The following is a 16,845-nucleotide window of genomic DNA, read 5'->3' as shown; positions in this document are numbered from 1 at the left end:
TTCTGTTACACTGAAAAGAAATTTAAAAAATAATAGAAAGATATTAAGAAAGAAAAAAAAATAGGGGCCCCTGGGTGGCTCAGTTGGGTAAGCATCTGCCTTCAGCTCAGGTCAAGTTCCCTGGACCCTGGGATTGAGTCCCACATTGGGTTTCCTGCTCAGTGGGAAACCAGCTTCTCCCTGTCCCTCTGCCTGTGCTCTCTCACTTTCTCTCTCTCTCTGTCAAATAAGTAAAATCAAGAGGTGGGGGAGAGAGAGAGAAAGAAAGCAAGAAAGTGAACTTAACAATTTACACTTATGGTTTTGGGGGTTTTTTTCCCCACTGTTCTTTCATTATCAAAACTTTTTTACTCTGACTTCATCTATGTGACCACCAAAAGTACTTCACCCTGAAAATCTTACCTGGATTGTTATTTTGCGAAAAATTTTTAAGTCTTTCTTCTGTATGTTTGGCAATTATTTGGTGATTGCTACAGATAAGAAGGGTGATAAACAATGTTACTATTTTAATACTGATATGAAAAACATTTACCAAATATATCAAATTCATAAGTGTATTTGAAATAATATCAGAGCTAATATCAAAACTTAAATTACCCTATATACTTCAAAGTAAGGTGAACTAGTCATGAAGTAGTAATTTAGCAATTAGTAGTGTTAGCTTGCCATAATGGAACGTGTTTTGAACTCAGTGGTCCTAACTCTATAATTACAGCTATTTGTTCTTGGAGGAGCCATTTCTCTCTGTCTCCAAGTCTTCCTCTATAAAACAGGCATCTTACTGCCTTATTTCACAATGTTGTTAAGAGGATTTAATGAAATATTATACCCAAAACATGGCCTCTCAGGAAAGGTGATGCCCACCACTCTGGAAAGGTCAGTATGAGACCTTTCATCACCTCATAAGAAAAGGCGCTCTGCGGGATTTAAATCAGGCTTGAGATATAGGCCTAGTAACAAAGGAGAAAGGAAAGTCCAGGCTCTTCCTGTAGCATTATTTGAACCTCTTTAACAGCTTAAAAGGGTCCCAACTATCATCTGCTAGCAGGATAGACAAGCAAAATCCTCAAGGGGTGCTTCATTATGAAGGTCTGCACTAACATATGGGCTTCATGTAAGGCTTTTGAGTGTGAAGGCAAGGGTGTGTGTGGCTAAAGCCAGGGGGCCTGGCGGCCAGAACAGGGTGCTGGTGCCTTGGAATAGCAGCTGAGCATATAAGCATATGTCGTAAACTAAAAAATGTCGTAACTTTGAAGTCTCATTGTGGGTCACCATGAAGACTGGAGAATGCAGATCAGCAAGGGCTTCCTGGGAGCAAAGGTCAACCATAACCAGACTACAGGGGGAAAAAATTGCCTTCTAGAGGATAGGTCTGTATAAAAAGTTATTTTCAGGGGTGCCTGGGTGGCTCAATCATTTAAGTGTCTTCCAGGATCTTGGGGTCCTGGAATTGAGCCCCACGTCTGGCTCCCTAACTCAACCCCTCCCCCTGCTCATGCTCATGCTCTTGCTCTCTCTCTCTCTCTCTCTCTCTCTCAAAAAATTAATTCTTTTATTTTCTTTCTTTCTTTTTTTAAGATATTTATTTATTTATTTGAGAGAGAGAATGAGAGAGGGAGAGAGAGAACATGAGAGAGGGGAGGGTCAGAAGGAGAAGCAGACTCCCCTCTGAGCAGGGAGCCCACCTGCGGGACTCAGTCCTGGGACCTCAGGATCATGACCTGAGCCAAAGACAGTCGCTTAACCAACTGAGTCACCAAGGCACCACACAGCAATATTGCAGCAATAGAATCAAAGGAAACAAGGGAATGATAAGAATGTCCTTTTTTCCCTCCAAATGACTTGAGAAAGAGGATGGTCTCTTTGGTCTTAGGGAACTCCTTAGGTTCTTGGAAAATTCAAAGGGGAAAGAATAGGAGATAACCGTCAAGGGAAAGAATAGGGTTTTCTACTAAACTGAGCATCTCAGGACCCAAGTAACTAGTTGGGGGGGGGGGTGATGTTGGGGCACCTAGGTGGCTCACTTGACACTTGGTTAAGCATCTGCGTTCAGCTCAGGTCACAGTCTTGGGGTCCTGGGATTGAGCCCCATGTCAGGCTCCCTGCTCAGCAGGGAATCTGCTTCTTCCTCTGTCCCTACTCTGCCCCCCCTCTGAAATAATTATAAACAAAATCTACAAAGAAAGGAAAGGAGAGGGAAGGAGGAGAGGGAGGAAGGGAGGGAGGCAGGAAGGAATAAACACACAAATGTAACATTCTTTGTACCCCATGCATAACAGTTATCCTTGGAATGAAACAGATACAGTTAGGATTCCTAAAGATAAATGTCTCGATAGTCCTGAGATTAAAAATAAATCCCGCACTTTTCTAATGCTGACTAATCCTGCACTCATTTCTAATGCTGACTAGTCTAGCCTTTGTCTTGGTTTCTGGCAAGTGACATGGGCTAACTCACTGTAGCCCCAAAATTGCCGGAATCAAACTACAAACGCTCATCTGTTACATAAGAACTAAGAGTTCAATTATTTTTTTTTTAAAGATTTTGTTTATTTATTTGACAGAGAGAAATCACAAGTAGATGGAGAGGCAGGCAGAGAGAGAGAGGGAAGCAGGCTCCCTGCTGAGCAGAGAGCCCGATGCGGGCCTCGATCCCAGGACCCTGAGATCATGACCTGAGCCGAAGGCAGCGGCTTAACCCACTGAGCCACCCAGGCGCCCAAGAGTTCAATTATTTTAAACTTCACTTTAGTAATAACTAACATTTTAATGTAAACACTTACCCATCAAATCCACTAAAAACGTTATAGTTTCCTGCCGTCCATCCACGTTCATCTCGAGAAGAGGTATTAACACCTTGCTGAAGAAGAAGCCTGACTATATCTGGAGATTTAGCAAGCATGAGGGCTGTTCTAAAATAACAGAGACATAACTTCACCCTTAGGAACTTAGGGTTATCTAAACAGCAAATTTCATATACTTTACCAGGTTAATATCTTTCCTGTCAGTACAGAATTGACCATTAACAACTTCAAGTGTTTATCTTTGTAAATTACCTCCATGGCTAAAATTAAAAGACAAAAAAGAAGCCTCTTGTCTCACCTGGGTATGATAGTAGAAGTTGCTAGTTTAAAGTCATTTGATGAACAAGAAACTATGCTGAGGTCACTTAACTGAATGAGGAAGATTTTAAAAAAGAATTCCCCATTTTTTTCCTCAAGCTGATTCAGTGTACTTCCAAGCCTTCTAGAGGACAGGTCTGTATAAAAAGTTATTTGCAGGGGTGCCTGGGTGGCTCAGTGGGTTAAGCCTCTGCCTTCAGCTCAGGTCATGATCTTAGGGTCCTGGGATCGAGCCCCACATTGTTCTCTCTGCTCAGTGTGGAGCCTGCCTTCCCTCCCTCTCTGCCTGCCTCTCTGGCTACTTGTGATCTCTGTCAAATAAATAAATAAAATCTTTTTTAAAAAAAGTTATTTGCAGGGGTGCTTGGGTGGCTCAGTCATTTAAACGTCTGCCTTCAGCTCAGTCATGAACTTGGGGTCCTAGAATTGAACCCCACATCTGGTTCCCTGCTCTAACCCCTTCCCCTGCTCATGCTCTCTCTCTCTCTCTCAAAAAAAAAAAATCTTTAAAAATAAAAAAACAAAAAATCTACTTGCAGGCTTAAAATGACAGCATTCATACTAACAGTAATAAAAGAGTCATAGTTGCAGTTAATGGTACTAAAATAAGCATGGTTAGGCACTAAATTAAATACTAATATATATAGTATATATATTATAACCACCCTTGAAGGATATATTATCCTCCTTTTCATATCAGAGAACGTATCTGATGATGATAAGTAATGTTTCCAGAGTCACATACCCAGGAAGTAAGAAAGGAATTAAACCTAGTCTTGGGTCTATCTAAAGTCCATCTCTTTTCTCTTTATCATCAACCTATGATTTGTCCTCACAAAAAGAAAAATCCATTCAATTAAAGTTATATTTCATCCTTCTACCCTTACCAATGGGAAAAAAAAAAATATATATATATATATATATATATACATGAAAAAGGATGATAAGGCCACCCTATCTGGTAATAGTAATTAATAATCACTTAGGGATCATCTAACATCAGTATTCTTTACAAAAAAATTTAAAGCAAGGAGTCATCCAAAAGATAAAACAACTCCTATTTATGTTTCATATGCATCTTTTAAGGAAAATTTATATGAAGTAGAAGTTTCAAAAAAATACTATAAAAGGGTTAAGAAGTTTAATATTGTGTCATAAAATAAAAGGAGTCCACACTTTATAATAAAACTAATATGAAACCCTTTTAGCTAATATAAAGTCATATGGCAGGAAAAAAAAGACTGCAGATCACATCAGTCAATAATATGAAAGAATATAAATTCTGCGTATACTGTTCTTCATGTTGCCCCATCAGAATAATTGCTTTCTGCCTAACTGATGACATGTCGACATTTTTCACTATGCAATTATAAATTAATCCTCTTATTAACTTAATCTTTCTGACTTAATTATTACCACCCTAGAACAATATAAGGTTAAAAAAAAAAACCAACTACTGTACCTTTTAAACTTATCAACTACATGTACATCTGCTTTTTCTCTAATTAACAATTCCACCATTTTGTGGTTGTTTTCAGATACAGCAAGTAAAAACGGTGTGAATTCGACCTGTAAAAGTGTAAAAACAATTTATAATTTACAAAATTACATATTGCCATACTGAATTTTAAAACCTATAAAGGATCCTCTAACCTTAAATAAATACATAAGTACTCTCAACCCCCCACCTTCCCCAGCCCTCCGTCTTCCCCACCCCCTCCCACCGCCCCTACTCTCCCCCCCACCCCCACCCCCCTCTTTCACCACCTGCTCCTTCTCTTGGCAATAGCCCTCCTCAGGGGACCTGGGCGGCTCAATCTGAGGGTCTGCCTTCAGCTCAGGTCCCAAGCCCAGGGTTCTGGGATCCAGCCCCAGGTCAGGCTCCCTGCTCAGTGGGGAGTCAGCTTCTCCTTCTCCCTCTGCCCCACCCCTCTGCTCACGTCTCTCTCCCACTCTCACTCTCTCAAATAAATATTTTTGAAAAAAATAAAATAAATTAAATTAAGTTAAATAGCCCTCCTCCACCTCTTCAACAGATTAACTGGACTCATTCTCCAAATCTTACTTCAAACATTGACCGGTTCCAAGAATCTCGGCTTCTATCACAGCATTTACCACTGTATACTCCACTTATTTTATTGCATCCATCGAAACCAAGAGCTTCTTGAGGGAAGGGACTATATTTTATCTCTATATCTCCAAACTCTAAAACATAGCTGTAAAAGCTTAAAGTATTTTTACTGAGTTAACAGCCTAAATGATTATCTCTGGAGTAGTGTTTCTTAAATTATATTCCAAAGAACATATACTTTGCTGGAAGGTGAGGATTGTGCCTCAATAGAAAGATTCAATGATCCTCGATGTTTGAGAAATATTACAGAACACATTATCTCTAGCGCAAAAGAAATCGGTTTAAATTTGCTTATCCCCATTTGACAATACTTTCATGGCAAACATTAACATTTCAGAATTAGAGTTTCAGGGATACAGTGTTGAGAGCTTTCCAGTAAAGGTGAAGCTTTTCTCCAGGTTATACTAACATGCTTGATTCTCTTCTATCAATGGTATCAGGATCCCAGATGTCAACATAAAGCACTCTTGCTCCAAATGGGTCACTAAGGAGATGGACTCTGAATTAAAAGAGCAGCTGTGGGGCATCTGGGTGGATCAGTCAGTTAAGTGTCTGCCTTTGGCTCAGGTCCTGTTCTTGGGGTCCTGGGATCCGGCCCTGCATCAGGCTCCCCTGCTTTTCCCTCTCCCTATGCCCTTCCTCCCTACTCATGTGTGTTCATTCTCAGATTCTCTCTCAAATACATAAAATCTTTCTTTAAAAAAAGTTCATTAAAATGAAATCTTAAAACTTCAAATAACTGACTTGACAGTTTACAGCACTGTTAGCCAAAGCTGGCCTCTTTCAAAACTCGAAGAAAACCAACACTTGGGTCAACAAAAACTTAATAACTATAATCAATTGTAGATAATTGCTGAATTTAAGAATGAAAATGTATCAAGACTAGTATTAATATCAACTGAATCATAGAAACATAGATCACTTCTCTATCCCTATAACTAGATCATGGTCTTAGAGCAGAATAAGGCATATTCCATGTAAAATTACTCAGAATTACTACTTGGGTTAGAAGTCAAGGCAAAAAAATTCTTGCTATGTGAAGAGCATGCTTCTCTCCTTATAAGTCTGCATATGTGCTTTCTTTCTTTACAGTCCCTACAAAAATGTATTTCCAAAAAGTACGCTCAAGAAAAAAAATTTTTTAAATAAAAATAAAGTGAAATCTTAGACAATTAAGTTATTTCAAAATATTTTCATTCAGGGACTGCTCAAGCTTCTATGTATGAAAAATTGACCCTATCTATGTGAACCAACAGTGCTTCCTTAAGGGCAGTGGTAGGAGGTAAGACATGTCAAAGAAATAACAAGTGGAAGAGTGAGTGCGGTCCCCCTCGACTCCCCATGCACAGCTACTACCCCCTGAGGACCTACACAATGCTGAGCAGGAACTACTCTGTGAAATGGGAGACCCCAGTGCGGGACATGGCAGGCAGAGTGGCTATGAGCACAAGTAGATGCCCCTGGAGGATGTCATGACCCAATCCCCGTGCTCTCATCTTCAGAACCTTGGGGCCTGGAGTGCCCGGGGCCTGCAACCTGCTGCTTTCTCCTCCCACTCGCACTCACCCAAGTTACCCCACTGGGTCATGGTCTCCCACCCCTTCCCAGCAGCACCCGTTTCCTAAGCCCCTGCACAGCACCCAGCCTCCATCATCACCTCACTCACCTCAGGCCTTCAAGCCATTGTGGGCTCTGAGCCCACCATCCACTCCCAAGCACTAATGGGAAGATTCTCCTTCTGGGGTGGAAGGGTGGCTGGGAAACAGAACTCTGCCCTTTCCGTGGGCTTCATCGTTCTCTAGTCCTCCCTGCCCTGGCTTTGGAGTTGTTTCCCTGGTGACAGGACTTGATGTATAGAATTCAGTATTTATTATTTATTACATATATGAATAAATATGTAAATAAATGTTTTGTAGCTAAAAAAAATTTATATATATATATATATTTTAAAATTTCAAATACTTTATAAATAATGTTGATGTACCTTGTTTCTTGCTTCAATATTTGCATGGTATAAAATCAGCTTCTCTACTATTGACGTGTTCTTACCACCAACAGCATAGTGGAGGGCAGTATTGCCAAACTTATCCGTAAGATCTGGATTAGCACCATGTTCTAAAAGAGTAGTTACACATGCCTCTTCCTGGTATTGTACAGCCTGTCAGTAGTATCCCAAGAAACAGAGTGTAAATTCTGGGAATTTAAAGCAAGCATGCTACAACCAATTAGTTACATTTAATTGCAATAAATTTTCATTCTAAGTAATTAAATCAAATCCATCTCAGGCAGACACAGCTGCTACCACACACCTTCATTAGAGGAGTCCTATAGTCTCCATCATAGAGGTCAAGCTTGCATTTCCTCTCTACAAGAAAATCTACCATGTCGGCACGGCCGATGGTACAGGCCACATGGAGAGGCGTCCTATGGAAGTGAAAGAATGTTTTAGGAAATTGTAGTGCACTATTTCAAAACATGCAATTAATTCACGTAATTGTAAACATTAAATAGCATCTTATTCCTTTGACTCAAAAACAAAGATTTCGTTTTCTTTTGAAGAAAGTACAATAATTATTAGTGATCATTCACCATACTAATAAAAGAGCAGGCTATCTGACTAGGTAGAGCGTGACCTCAGGATTCAGCTCAAACTGAGACCTACTTAATAGGATTTAAACTTAATAGTTATGGCTCAGCCTTATCCTCAATTTCCTCATCAAAATAATGGAGATAAAAACAGTTATCTCATGTTCCCTGCCTTGCTCAGTTTGAAGGTCATGTGACTCTTGATCTCAAGGGTCATGAATTCAAGCCTCATGTTGGCTACAGAGATTACTAAAAACTAAGAAAAATAAAGTAAAGAATAGTTATCTCACGAGACCTCGTCACCATGCTTAAATGAGGATCTATGCAAAGTTTGTTACATATTATTATTATGACTATTACTATTGCTACTATTATACAAAGACAACACTCCCATTAGGTAAACTGATACAATTATGCCTACTTCTCAGATATGTTTTAAATATTCACAAGAATACTACATATCAATGATTCTAGGAGGCTCATTTTGTCACCTTTTAGTATCTCTGACATTGGAATGTGATTTATAATTCAAAATGTCTTACAACTATAATTGGCAGAATTTTTTAAGATTTCTTATTGGTATACAAAATGGTGGGGCATCACACAATCAATGTGCCTTACGTTAAATGTAATAATGTTCTATACATACAACAGCTCTACTGCAGTTCTAGTCACATGGTTGGCATTTAAATAAATTTTAGTTCTTTTTTTTTTCTTTTTTTTTTAATATTTTATTTATTTTTTTTTATTTATTGGACAGAGAGAGAGATCACAAGTAGGCAGAGAGGCAGGCAGAGAGAGAGGAGGAAGCAGGCTCCCTGCTGAGCAGAGAGCCCAATGCGGGGCTCGATCCCAGGACCCTGAGATCATGACCCTAGCCGAAGGCAGCGGCTTAACCCACTGAGCCACCCAGGCGCCCCAAATAAATTTTAGTTCTTGAAAGCATTATGGGAAAAGAGGACTAAAATAACGAAGAATTCTTTTTAAGTAATTCTTCACTCTGATTTTCAAGAAACTTTAAGCCAAAGAAAGCTCAGGATTCAAATAAACAGGAACAGTTTTATTTTTGTACATTATGTATTTTATATATTTTTTATATATGAAATAATATATATTTTCTATATCTTATACATAAATATATCATATATATGATATATCAAATATATGATATATATATAAAATATGATATATTTTCATTATGTTAAATAATAAATGAAATTATTTTTTTCATTTTATTAGATTTGTAGATCATATGAAAATCAAGAATTACCAATTATCAATATTAGTATTTAATACCATTATAAATAAATAAATAGCAGATATTTCTTCACCATTTATGAATGATTCACCTTTTCCTACTAATATGAAATGTCACCATATTGGGGTGTTTGGCATTTTCTTCTCTGCCCCATTCATTCATCTGTCCTTTCAGCCATTAGTAACTGTGTAATTTGTGGAAATTTAAGATACATTTTGATATCTGGAAGGGTATATCTATCTACTTAAAAAAATTTAAGTTTTTATTTTAATTCCAGTTAACGTGCAGTGTTATATTACTTTCAGGTGTATACTCTAGTGATTCCAAAAAATTTCTTAATGTCATCACAATGATAAAAGAGAGCAGGTGTAACACAAAATTCTTAAAACCATGATGATTTTATTTGCTTTATGGAATGTCGATAAATACAGGAAGAGTACACATTTTGAGAAATACGTCTTCCTAATCACAAACAGAACCATCTTCCCAATTCAAAATTTCTTTCAACAGCCATTCAGTAAATAACATACATACAAAGTGGACACAGATAAAAATTATATATTGGATTTTATCAAAAGAATTTGTAGCCCAGAAGTTGATCTATTATGGGATTAGATCTTTTTTTATAACATTATCATATAAAAAGATATCCATTAAAAATAAAATACTGGAGGCGCCTGGGTGGCTCAGTCATTCAGCATCTGCCTTGGGTTCAGGTCCCGATCTCAGGGTCCTAAGATCAAGCCCCACATAGGGCTTTCTGCTGGGGGTGGGAGGCTGCTTCCACCTCTCCCACTCCCTCTGCTCTATTCCCTCCCTCGTGTCTCTCTCTGTCAATAATAAAATCTTAAAAAATAAAGTAAAATACTGTATATACTTCATTCCTTTTCTGTCACTATTGAAATGTGGTTCAATCATATCAAAGCTGTCTCTTAAGTGGCCTATATGAGGACTTATGAGTGGGCCCAAAGGCAGCTGAGGATTTTGGTTTTTTGCTCAGCCAGCCTGGGCGCTAGACCCCTTGCTGCCCAGCCTCAGGAGGGAAGACCGCCAAGTGCCCTCGGTGACAGGAGCGTATTTACCCCAAAGATACAGATGTAGTGAAAAGAAGGGCCATCTGTACCCCAATGTTCATAGCAGCAATGGCCACGGCTGCCAAACTGTGGAAAGAACCAAGATGCCCTTCAACGGATGAATGGATAAGGAAGATGTGGTCCATATACCCTATGGAGTATTATGCCTCCATCAGAAAGGATGAATACCTAACTTTTGTAGCAACATGGCTGGGACTGGAAGAGATTATGCTAAGTGAAATAAGTCAAGCAGAGAGAGTCAATTTTCATATGGTTTCACTTATTTGTGGAGCATAACAAATAGCATGGAGGACATGGGGAGATGGAGAGGAGAAGGGAGTTGGGGGAAATTGGAAGGGGAGATGAACAATGAGAGACTATGGACTCTAAAAAACAATCTGAGGGGTTTGAAGTGGCGGGGGGGTAGAGGTTGGGGTACCAGGTAGTGGGTATTATAGAGGGCACAGATTGCATGGAGCACTGGGTGTGGTGCAAAAACAATGAATACTATTATACTGAAAAGAAATAAAAAATAAATTTAAAAAATGATAACATTAAAAAAAAATTCCTGGTTCCTTACCTCTTTCTCTTTTCCCTCTTCCCATTCTAGTTCCTCCTGCATTTACTCCCTGGCATTTAGCACATCCATCAACTACATCCTGAAACATACGCCCTAATTTAGAAACCTGGAACTGCTTGCCTATAAGCTCCTTAAGTTTTCATGTCCTCAAATGAGTACCCTGATGTATCTGGCCTACTAACTTCTTACCTAGTCTCCGAGGAAGAATTAACTTTCTTGTTTTAGTCTTAGCCCAATTCCCCTCATGGTCTAACTTAGGCCATTTTTGCAAATACTTTAAATCCTCTGAATAGTTCAGTTTTTCTGGTAGGGCTGGAGCCGGAAGTGTAACCAGCTCCTGCACTGTTGTTTTGGGCTACTTGCTTTGCAGCTTCATCTGCTAATTGGTTTCCTTTTGAAATCAGATCAGTCCCCTTTTAGTGTCCTGGGCAGTGCATAACAGCCACCTCTTTTGAGTCCCAAATAGCTTGGAGGAGAGCCAGTACTTCTTCTCTGTTTTTAATTCTTTTTCCTTCTGCTGTTAATAGGCCCCTTTCTTTATGAATAGCCCCATGTATATGGAGAGTAGCAAAGGCATACCTGCTGTCTGTATAGATGTTGGCAGTTTTACCTTTGGCCATCAGCAATGCCTTGGTGAGTGCAATCAGCTCCACTTTTTGCACCAATGTTCCATGTGGCAGGGCTGCTGTCCAGAGTTCCTGCTCAGGGGAAACCACCGCAGCCCCTGCATCCCTTTTTCCATTGACCATGTAGCTACTCCCATCTCTGAACAGAGTCACCTCTGCATCCAGAAGGGGAATGTCTCTGAGGGCCGGCCTTACTTCTGTGACTCGGGTTAGGACCTCCCCACAGTCATGTAGGTGGTCAGCCAGCTCTACTGGTAGCAGCGTGGCTGGATTTAGCACCACCGGGGGCCAGAAGCTCACTCTTGTTTCATTGAGGAGGTGGCCCTGATACCCTGTCACTCGGGCGTTCATCATTCATCGGTCTGGTGGATTCTGGAGAAGGCCTTTGGCAGTGTGGGTGGTGGTCAAGATGAGATTTTGACCCAAAGTCAATTTACTTGCATCCTTGACCAGGAGGGCCATGGCAGCAATTCTGCAGAGGCAAGGGGGAACCCAGCTGCTACTGGATCTAGTTTCTTGCTAAGATAGGCTACTGGCCTTTGCCAAGCCTCCAGAGTCTGAGTCAAAAGTCCTTTGGCCACCTCTGCTTTTTCATCCACATACAAGTGGAAGGGCTTCTGGGATGGCCAATGCTGGGGCACTCAGTAAGGCTGTTTGTAATTCCTGAGATGCTCCTTCTGCCTCAGCTGTCCACTCTATCATAGTGAGCCCCCCTTTTGCCAGTTCATAGAGAGGTCAGGCAATCTCCGTAGACTGCAGTATCCACAGCCTACAGTAGCCCACCATCTCAAGAAACTCCCTCACTTGTTGGGACGTGGTGGGGCGGGGGTATTGGGTGATCACCTATTTCCTGGACTCAAGACAGTGAACGCACTCCCTCATGGAGATCAAAGCCTAGATAAGTAGCATGGCTCTGACAGAGCTGTGCTTTCTTTGCTGACACCCAATACCCTTTTCCTGCAGAATCTGTAAGAGAGCTCTCATCCCCACAAACATGACTCATAGTCCTCAGCAGCTGTTAGCAAGTTATCAACATACTGTAACAGAGTGACTCCCAGGTTGGAGGTTCTATACTCATGCAAATCCTCATGTACGGCCTCGTTGAAGATAGTGGGTGAATTCTTGAACCCTTGGGGAAGTCCTGTCCAGGTGAGTTGGCCTTGAAATCCTTCCTCTGGATCGGGCCACTCAAAAGCAAAAAAGGGGCTGAGACTCCCTTGCTAAAGATATGCAGAAAAATGCATCTTTGAGATCTAAGATGGTATAAACAGTTCTTTGGGGGCCCAGGAGGGAGAGAAGGGCAGAGGGATTAGGCCCCATTGGGTGGATATCTTCCACCCCTTTATTAACTTCCCGCAAGTCCTGAACGGGCCAGTACTCCCCAGTCTCGGCCTTTTTGATGGGCAGCAAAGCTGTGTTCCTCGGAGATTTGCAGGGAACTAGGACCCCGTCTCCTCAGAGGCAGTTAATGTGTTCTCTGATCCCTTCCTTTGCTTCCCAGGGAAGGGAGTGCTGCCGGATGCAAACAACCGTGGCTATTGCTCTTAACTGTACCACCACTGGAGGCTGTCCCTTGGCCAAGCCTGGGGGCTTCCCTTCTGCCCAGACTTCAGGAAACTAGACCTATAGGGTTTGGAGAAGGCTCCCTTCTCTTGTCTCCTCTGGTTCTGAGACTGGCTCGTAAAGAAGGTATTCATCTACAGCTGCCACAAACATCTGCACAGTTGTCCATTTATGTCTTTCTATGCCATTCACCTCTTGTACCAAGACTTCCTCTCCAGATAGTTTTTCCCATAGGTTTCAATTGATTTCCCCTCCACTTCAATTTTTACCTGATGTTCGGGGAGGGGCTCTGAACCACAGCCCCTTCAGTCTCTGGAGGCCAGCATGGCCATCTTCCTTTCAGGGCACTCCCTGGCCCAATGCCCTTTTTCCTTACAGTAAGCACACTGATCTGAATCTACGTCTTCCTGCCTGCCTTCTCTGTGCTTAGGCTTTTCCTTCCATTTACCATCCCCTACCTGCCTCATTGTAATGCCAAAACCTTCCTCCTGTACATCCCTGTTGTTAAACACCTTTTCTGCTAGTCCCACACACTCAGTCACATTCTTCCCTTCAAATCCTTCAATTTTCTGAAGTTTCCTCCCTATATTTGCGGCTGACTGACTGGCAAAATCAAGATCGTCTAAACAAGCTATCATGCAACTTCCCTGAAGTTTACCTCAAGTTGTCTAGCTTAGGTAAACAAGCATTTAAGACAATCAAATGTAGAATTTAACATCCATAAATGTGTAATATTAAAACATAATTTTTCTGGGACGCCTGGGTGGCTCAGTGGGTTAAGCAGCTGCCTTTGGCTCAGGTCATGATCCCAGCATCCTGGGATCGAGTCCCACATTGGGCTCCTTGCTCTGCAGGAAGCCTGCTTCTCCCTCTGACTCTGCCTTCCACTCTGTCTGCCTATGCTCACTCTCGCTCGCTCTCTGACAAATAAATAAATAAAATCTTTAAAAAAAAAAAAACATAATTTTTCTCTCTAAAATAACCCTCATTTCCAGAGATAACCAAATCAGGACTAATTTATTTGAAAAACAAGTCCAGTTTTAACAAACTTGGCCTAATTACTTACATAAGCTCTGCAAGAACAGTGAGTGATCATATAAATCTTTTAGAATCTGCTTTGCTGGAACTTCTCATAAGGAATCTCTAGGTTGAGCTTATAGTAGCCTCTCCAGGCCAGAAGCCAAGCCACATACTTGCCATCAGACATGCCTGCAATACCTCTTGAGTTGGGAGAATTCCTCTTCCTGAGGTACCCAAAGTATCCTGAGGTTCCTGCATCTGCCAGGAAGTTATATCCTTTACTCGCCTAGTGAGGCTGCTGGGAACTCTGTAAGCAAGGTATCAGGCCAACAGTACCAAAGGGCTTTCAGGCTCCAGGTTTTATAAAGTCCACCTTAGTTCCTTTAAGCTGTCTAGTCATAGCTGAATCTTTTCAAATATGACATTCCAGTCAAAGCCTTGGTGAAATAACCAGTGTTTCCAATGGTGTCTTGTTACAAGGAGAACAGATTCCTACTGAACTTATGCAAATGACTGATTGCCATGGAAGAAAGAATACTTGCTGAGACCTTTCGGTTTCAGAGGGTTCAGATAGAGAGAAAGAGTTGAATACCTTGATTTGTTTACAAATGACTACTTTTACATCTCTGTAAGTTACAGATAACTTAAGAAAAAGTTTAACAAGCCTGGAAGAGCAAACACTACAGAACCAGTAATGTTTAAAATAAGACAAAACATCAAGAGATACAACATTACAATCTTTCAGGTCATCTAGTTCCATGTTACTAATTCTGGTTTAGTCTGAATGCAGCTTTTACTTCTGGCAATTCTTACCCATTTTAGTTCCAGGATTTTAACATATCAAAGACCTGTATTTGTCCTGAAAGTCTTCCCATATGAATTTCCTTTAAGGCGGAAGTCATTTTACAAGAGAATTCTTAGAAGGCAAATTTATGAATCAGCTAAGTACAAAACATGTTCACCAGCAGATTTCAAAAGCACAAACCCAGTTCCAGCAACCAACACTCTAGCATTTTATCCCATTTGGTTAAGACCTAGATGTACAACAAATTTAATTCCATTTGTCATTCAAGCAAACCTTCAAACTTTCACAGTTTCAGGTTACCAAAGACTTTGAGAGCTACCTTAACAATTACCCATTAAGACCCTGAGACAGACAATTAACCATCAGTTTAGTCACCTCTTTCTTAACAGATTTCATGTTCCACCTGGGCCCACTCCACTTCAGATGCCATGCTCTCCTGCCAGCAAGGGGGAGGGGCTAGGCAGTCCACATCGGGCCACAGAAGACAGGAACTGCCCCAAAACAAAGAGAATTTCAGCAGCTGCTTGGGAATATTCCTTAAAGTCTCTGTCTCGAGTTAGACTAACCACAGTCGGCTCCAGTTATTGCCATTAAAAGTCAGAGTCCCCTCACTCTCTGCTTGCCCCATTTCTTCAAGCACAGCAAACAACACAACAGACAACAAAAAAACAAGACAAAGACAACTGCAGGCCCAGTGGTCCTGCCACAGGTGGGGATTTTCTAGGGGGACTCGAAACCCCTGACAGCCTAGAGGGACTCGAACCCCCTGGCTGCCTAGGGGGACTCGAACACCTGGTGACAGCTTAGGGGGACTCAAACCCCCTGACTGCCTATGGGGACTTGAACCCCCTGGCGACCTACCAGTGGAGGGAAGGGGCATCCCCGCATCCACTCTAGCCCTGGGGAGCATGGCTGCTCCAGCTTCTCCCCAGTGGGCCATACCCTGGAGCTCCACAACCAGACAGACAGGATCCCGTGATCTTACCTCCAGAGGCTTTTCCCAGAAATCCTGATGCTGGCTCAGGGCTCATTGTTTGTTCCCGGACAATCCCGTAATCAAAGGAACGAGACTGATACAAAGCGAAGGTCAAGCAATGCTTTATTTCGCGCCAAGCATCGAGAATCAAACTGACCGCTCAGGGCTGTCTCTTGCAGAGAGATGACCCCTCCCAGCCTCACAGACTTTTCTAGAGGTCGTTTAGCCAGGCTATACACAGGTGGGCAATGAGATTGTGATACACGGATAAAACTGCACAATCATGCTAGGTCTGCAACACACAGAGAAAACTGCCCGGGCTTTCTCTGTGTGGCCAACTGAATTTCAATTTACCCTAATAGATATATGCGCACCCCACTGATTGGATGTCTTCACCTGGCCTGACCTGCCCTTGTATCTAGGCTTTGCAAGTAAGCTCCTCTGGGAGGGGCGGGGTCAATCTAAGTTCACTACATAAACACAAAATGACTCCCTCTGGCTAAGCAGGCCCTTAATGCCTATTACCTTTTCCTCTTGTCTCTTTTATTCACGTTCTTCCCATGCAGTAGCAACTGCTCCATATTCCATATGTTGCCCAGGAGAGCAACTTTGTGGATCTTTTTGAGCTCTTTCACGTGGATGTTATACCGGGGCTGGGTCTCAGTGACTTCCTCCTTGTGAACCGAAGCCATCAAGTCATTCATCAGCTCGATGTCAAATGCCGAGGATGAACACACCTTCCCAGTCCGGAAACAAAAAAACTTCTTCATTGCAAAGCCTAGAGGCTTTACCACCACTTCACCTTCCGCTTGGCTCTTCGCCGCTTCTAGACACCAGCACCAGTGCTAGAGATAAGCCAAACCCACCACGCAACAGTTAGGAATCTTGGAGCACCTAACAATCGTTAACTATGACGCCAAGCACAAATGCGCTTGCGCACCTCTGAATCCCGAGTGGCTGCGCCTGCGCATAAAGGGCAGCCACTAAAGGTGCCCAAAGCGCACGTGCGAGGCTCAAGCCTCACAGATGTCAGTGTGGCAGGGCCTCCGCTCGGCTCGCCGTGTCGGGGCGGCAGAGGCGACAAGGGCGGCGGGGGCGGCAGGGCCTC

The 16,845-nt window shown here is 41.9% G+C and overlaps 1 protein-coding gene across 1 annotated transcript; it reads right to left on the bottom strand.

The window, feature by feature from the left end:
- Positions 1–314: 314 nt before the first annotated feature.
- On the bottom strand, positions 315–16,625 carry LOC116594278 (putative ankyrin repeat domain-containing protein 19). The gene is made up of 6 exons (XM_032349496.1): positions 16,263–16,625; positions 7,560–7,674; positions 7,235–7,408; positions 4,582–4,688; positions 2,781–2,909; positions 315–470 (listed from the first exon to the last, which is right to left on the bottom strand). The coding sequence occupies exons 1-6, from the start codon at positions 16,505–16,507 to the stop codon at positions 359–361; spliced, it is 882 nt and encodes a 293-aa protein (XP_032205387.1). The 5' UTR covers positions 16,508–16,625; the 3' UTR covers positions 315–358.
- Between the last annotated feature and the right edge of the window lie 220 nt (positions 16,626–16,845).

The sequence above is a fragment of the Mustela erminea genome, chromosome 6, assembly GCF_009829155.1.
Source record: "Mustela erminea isolate mMusErm1 chromosome 6, mMusErm1.Pri, whole genome shotgun sequence".
NCBI classification, from domain to species: domain Eukaryota; kingdom Metazoa; phylum Chordata; class Mammalia; order Carnivora; family Mustelidae; genus Mustela; species Mustela erminea.
The sequence above is the reverse complement of the archived record's forward strand: the minus strand, read 5'-3'. Positions and strand labels throughout refer to the sequence as shown.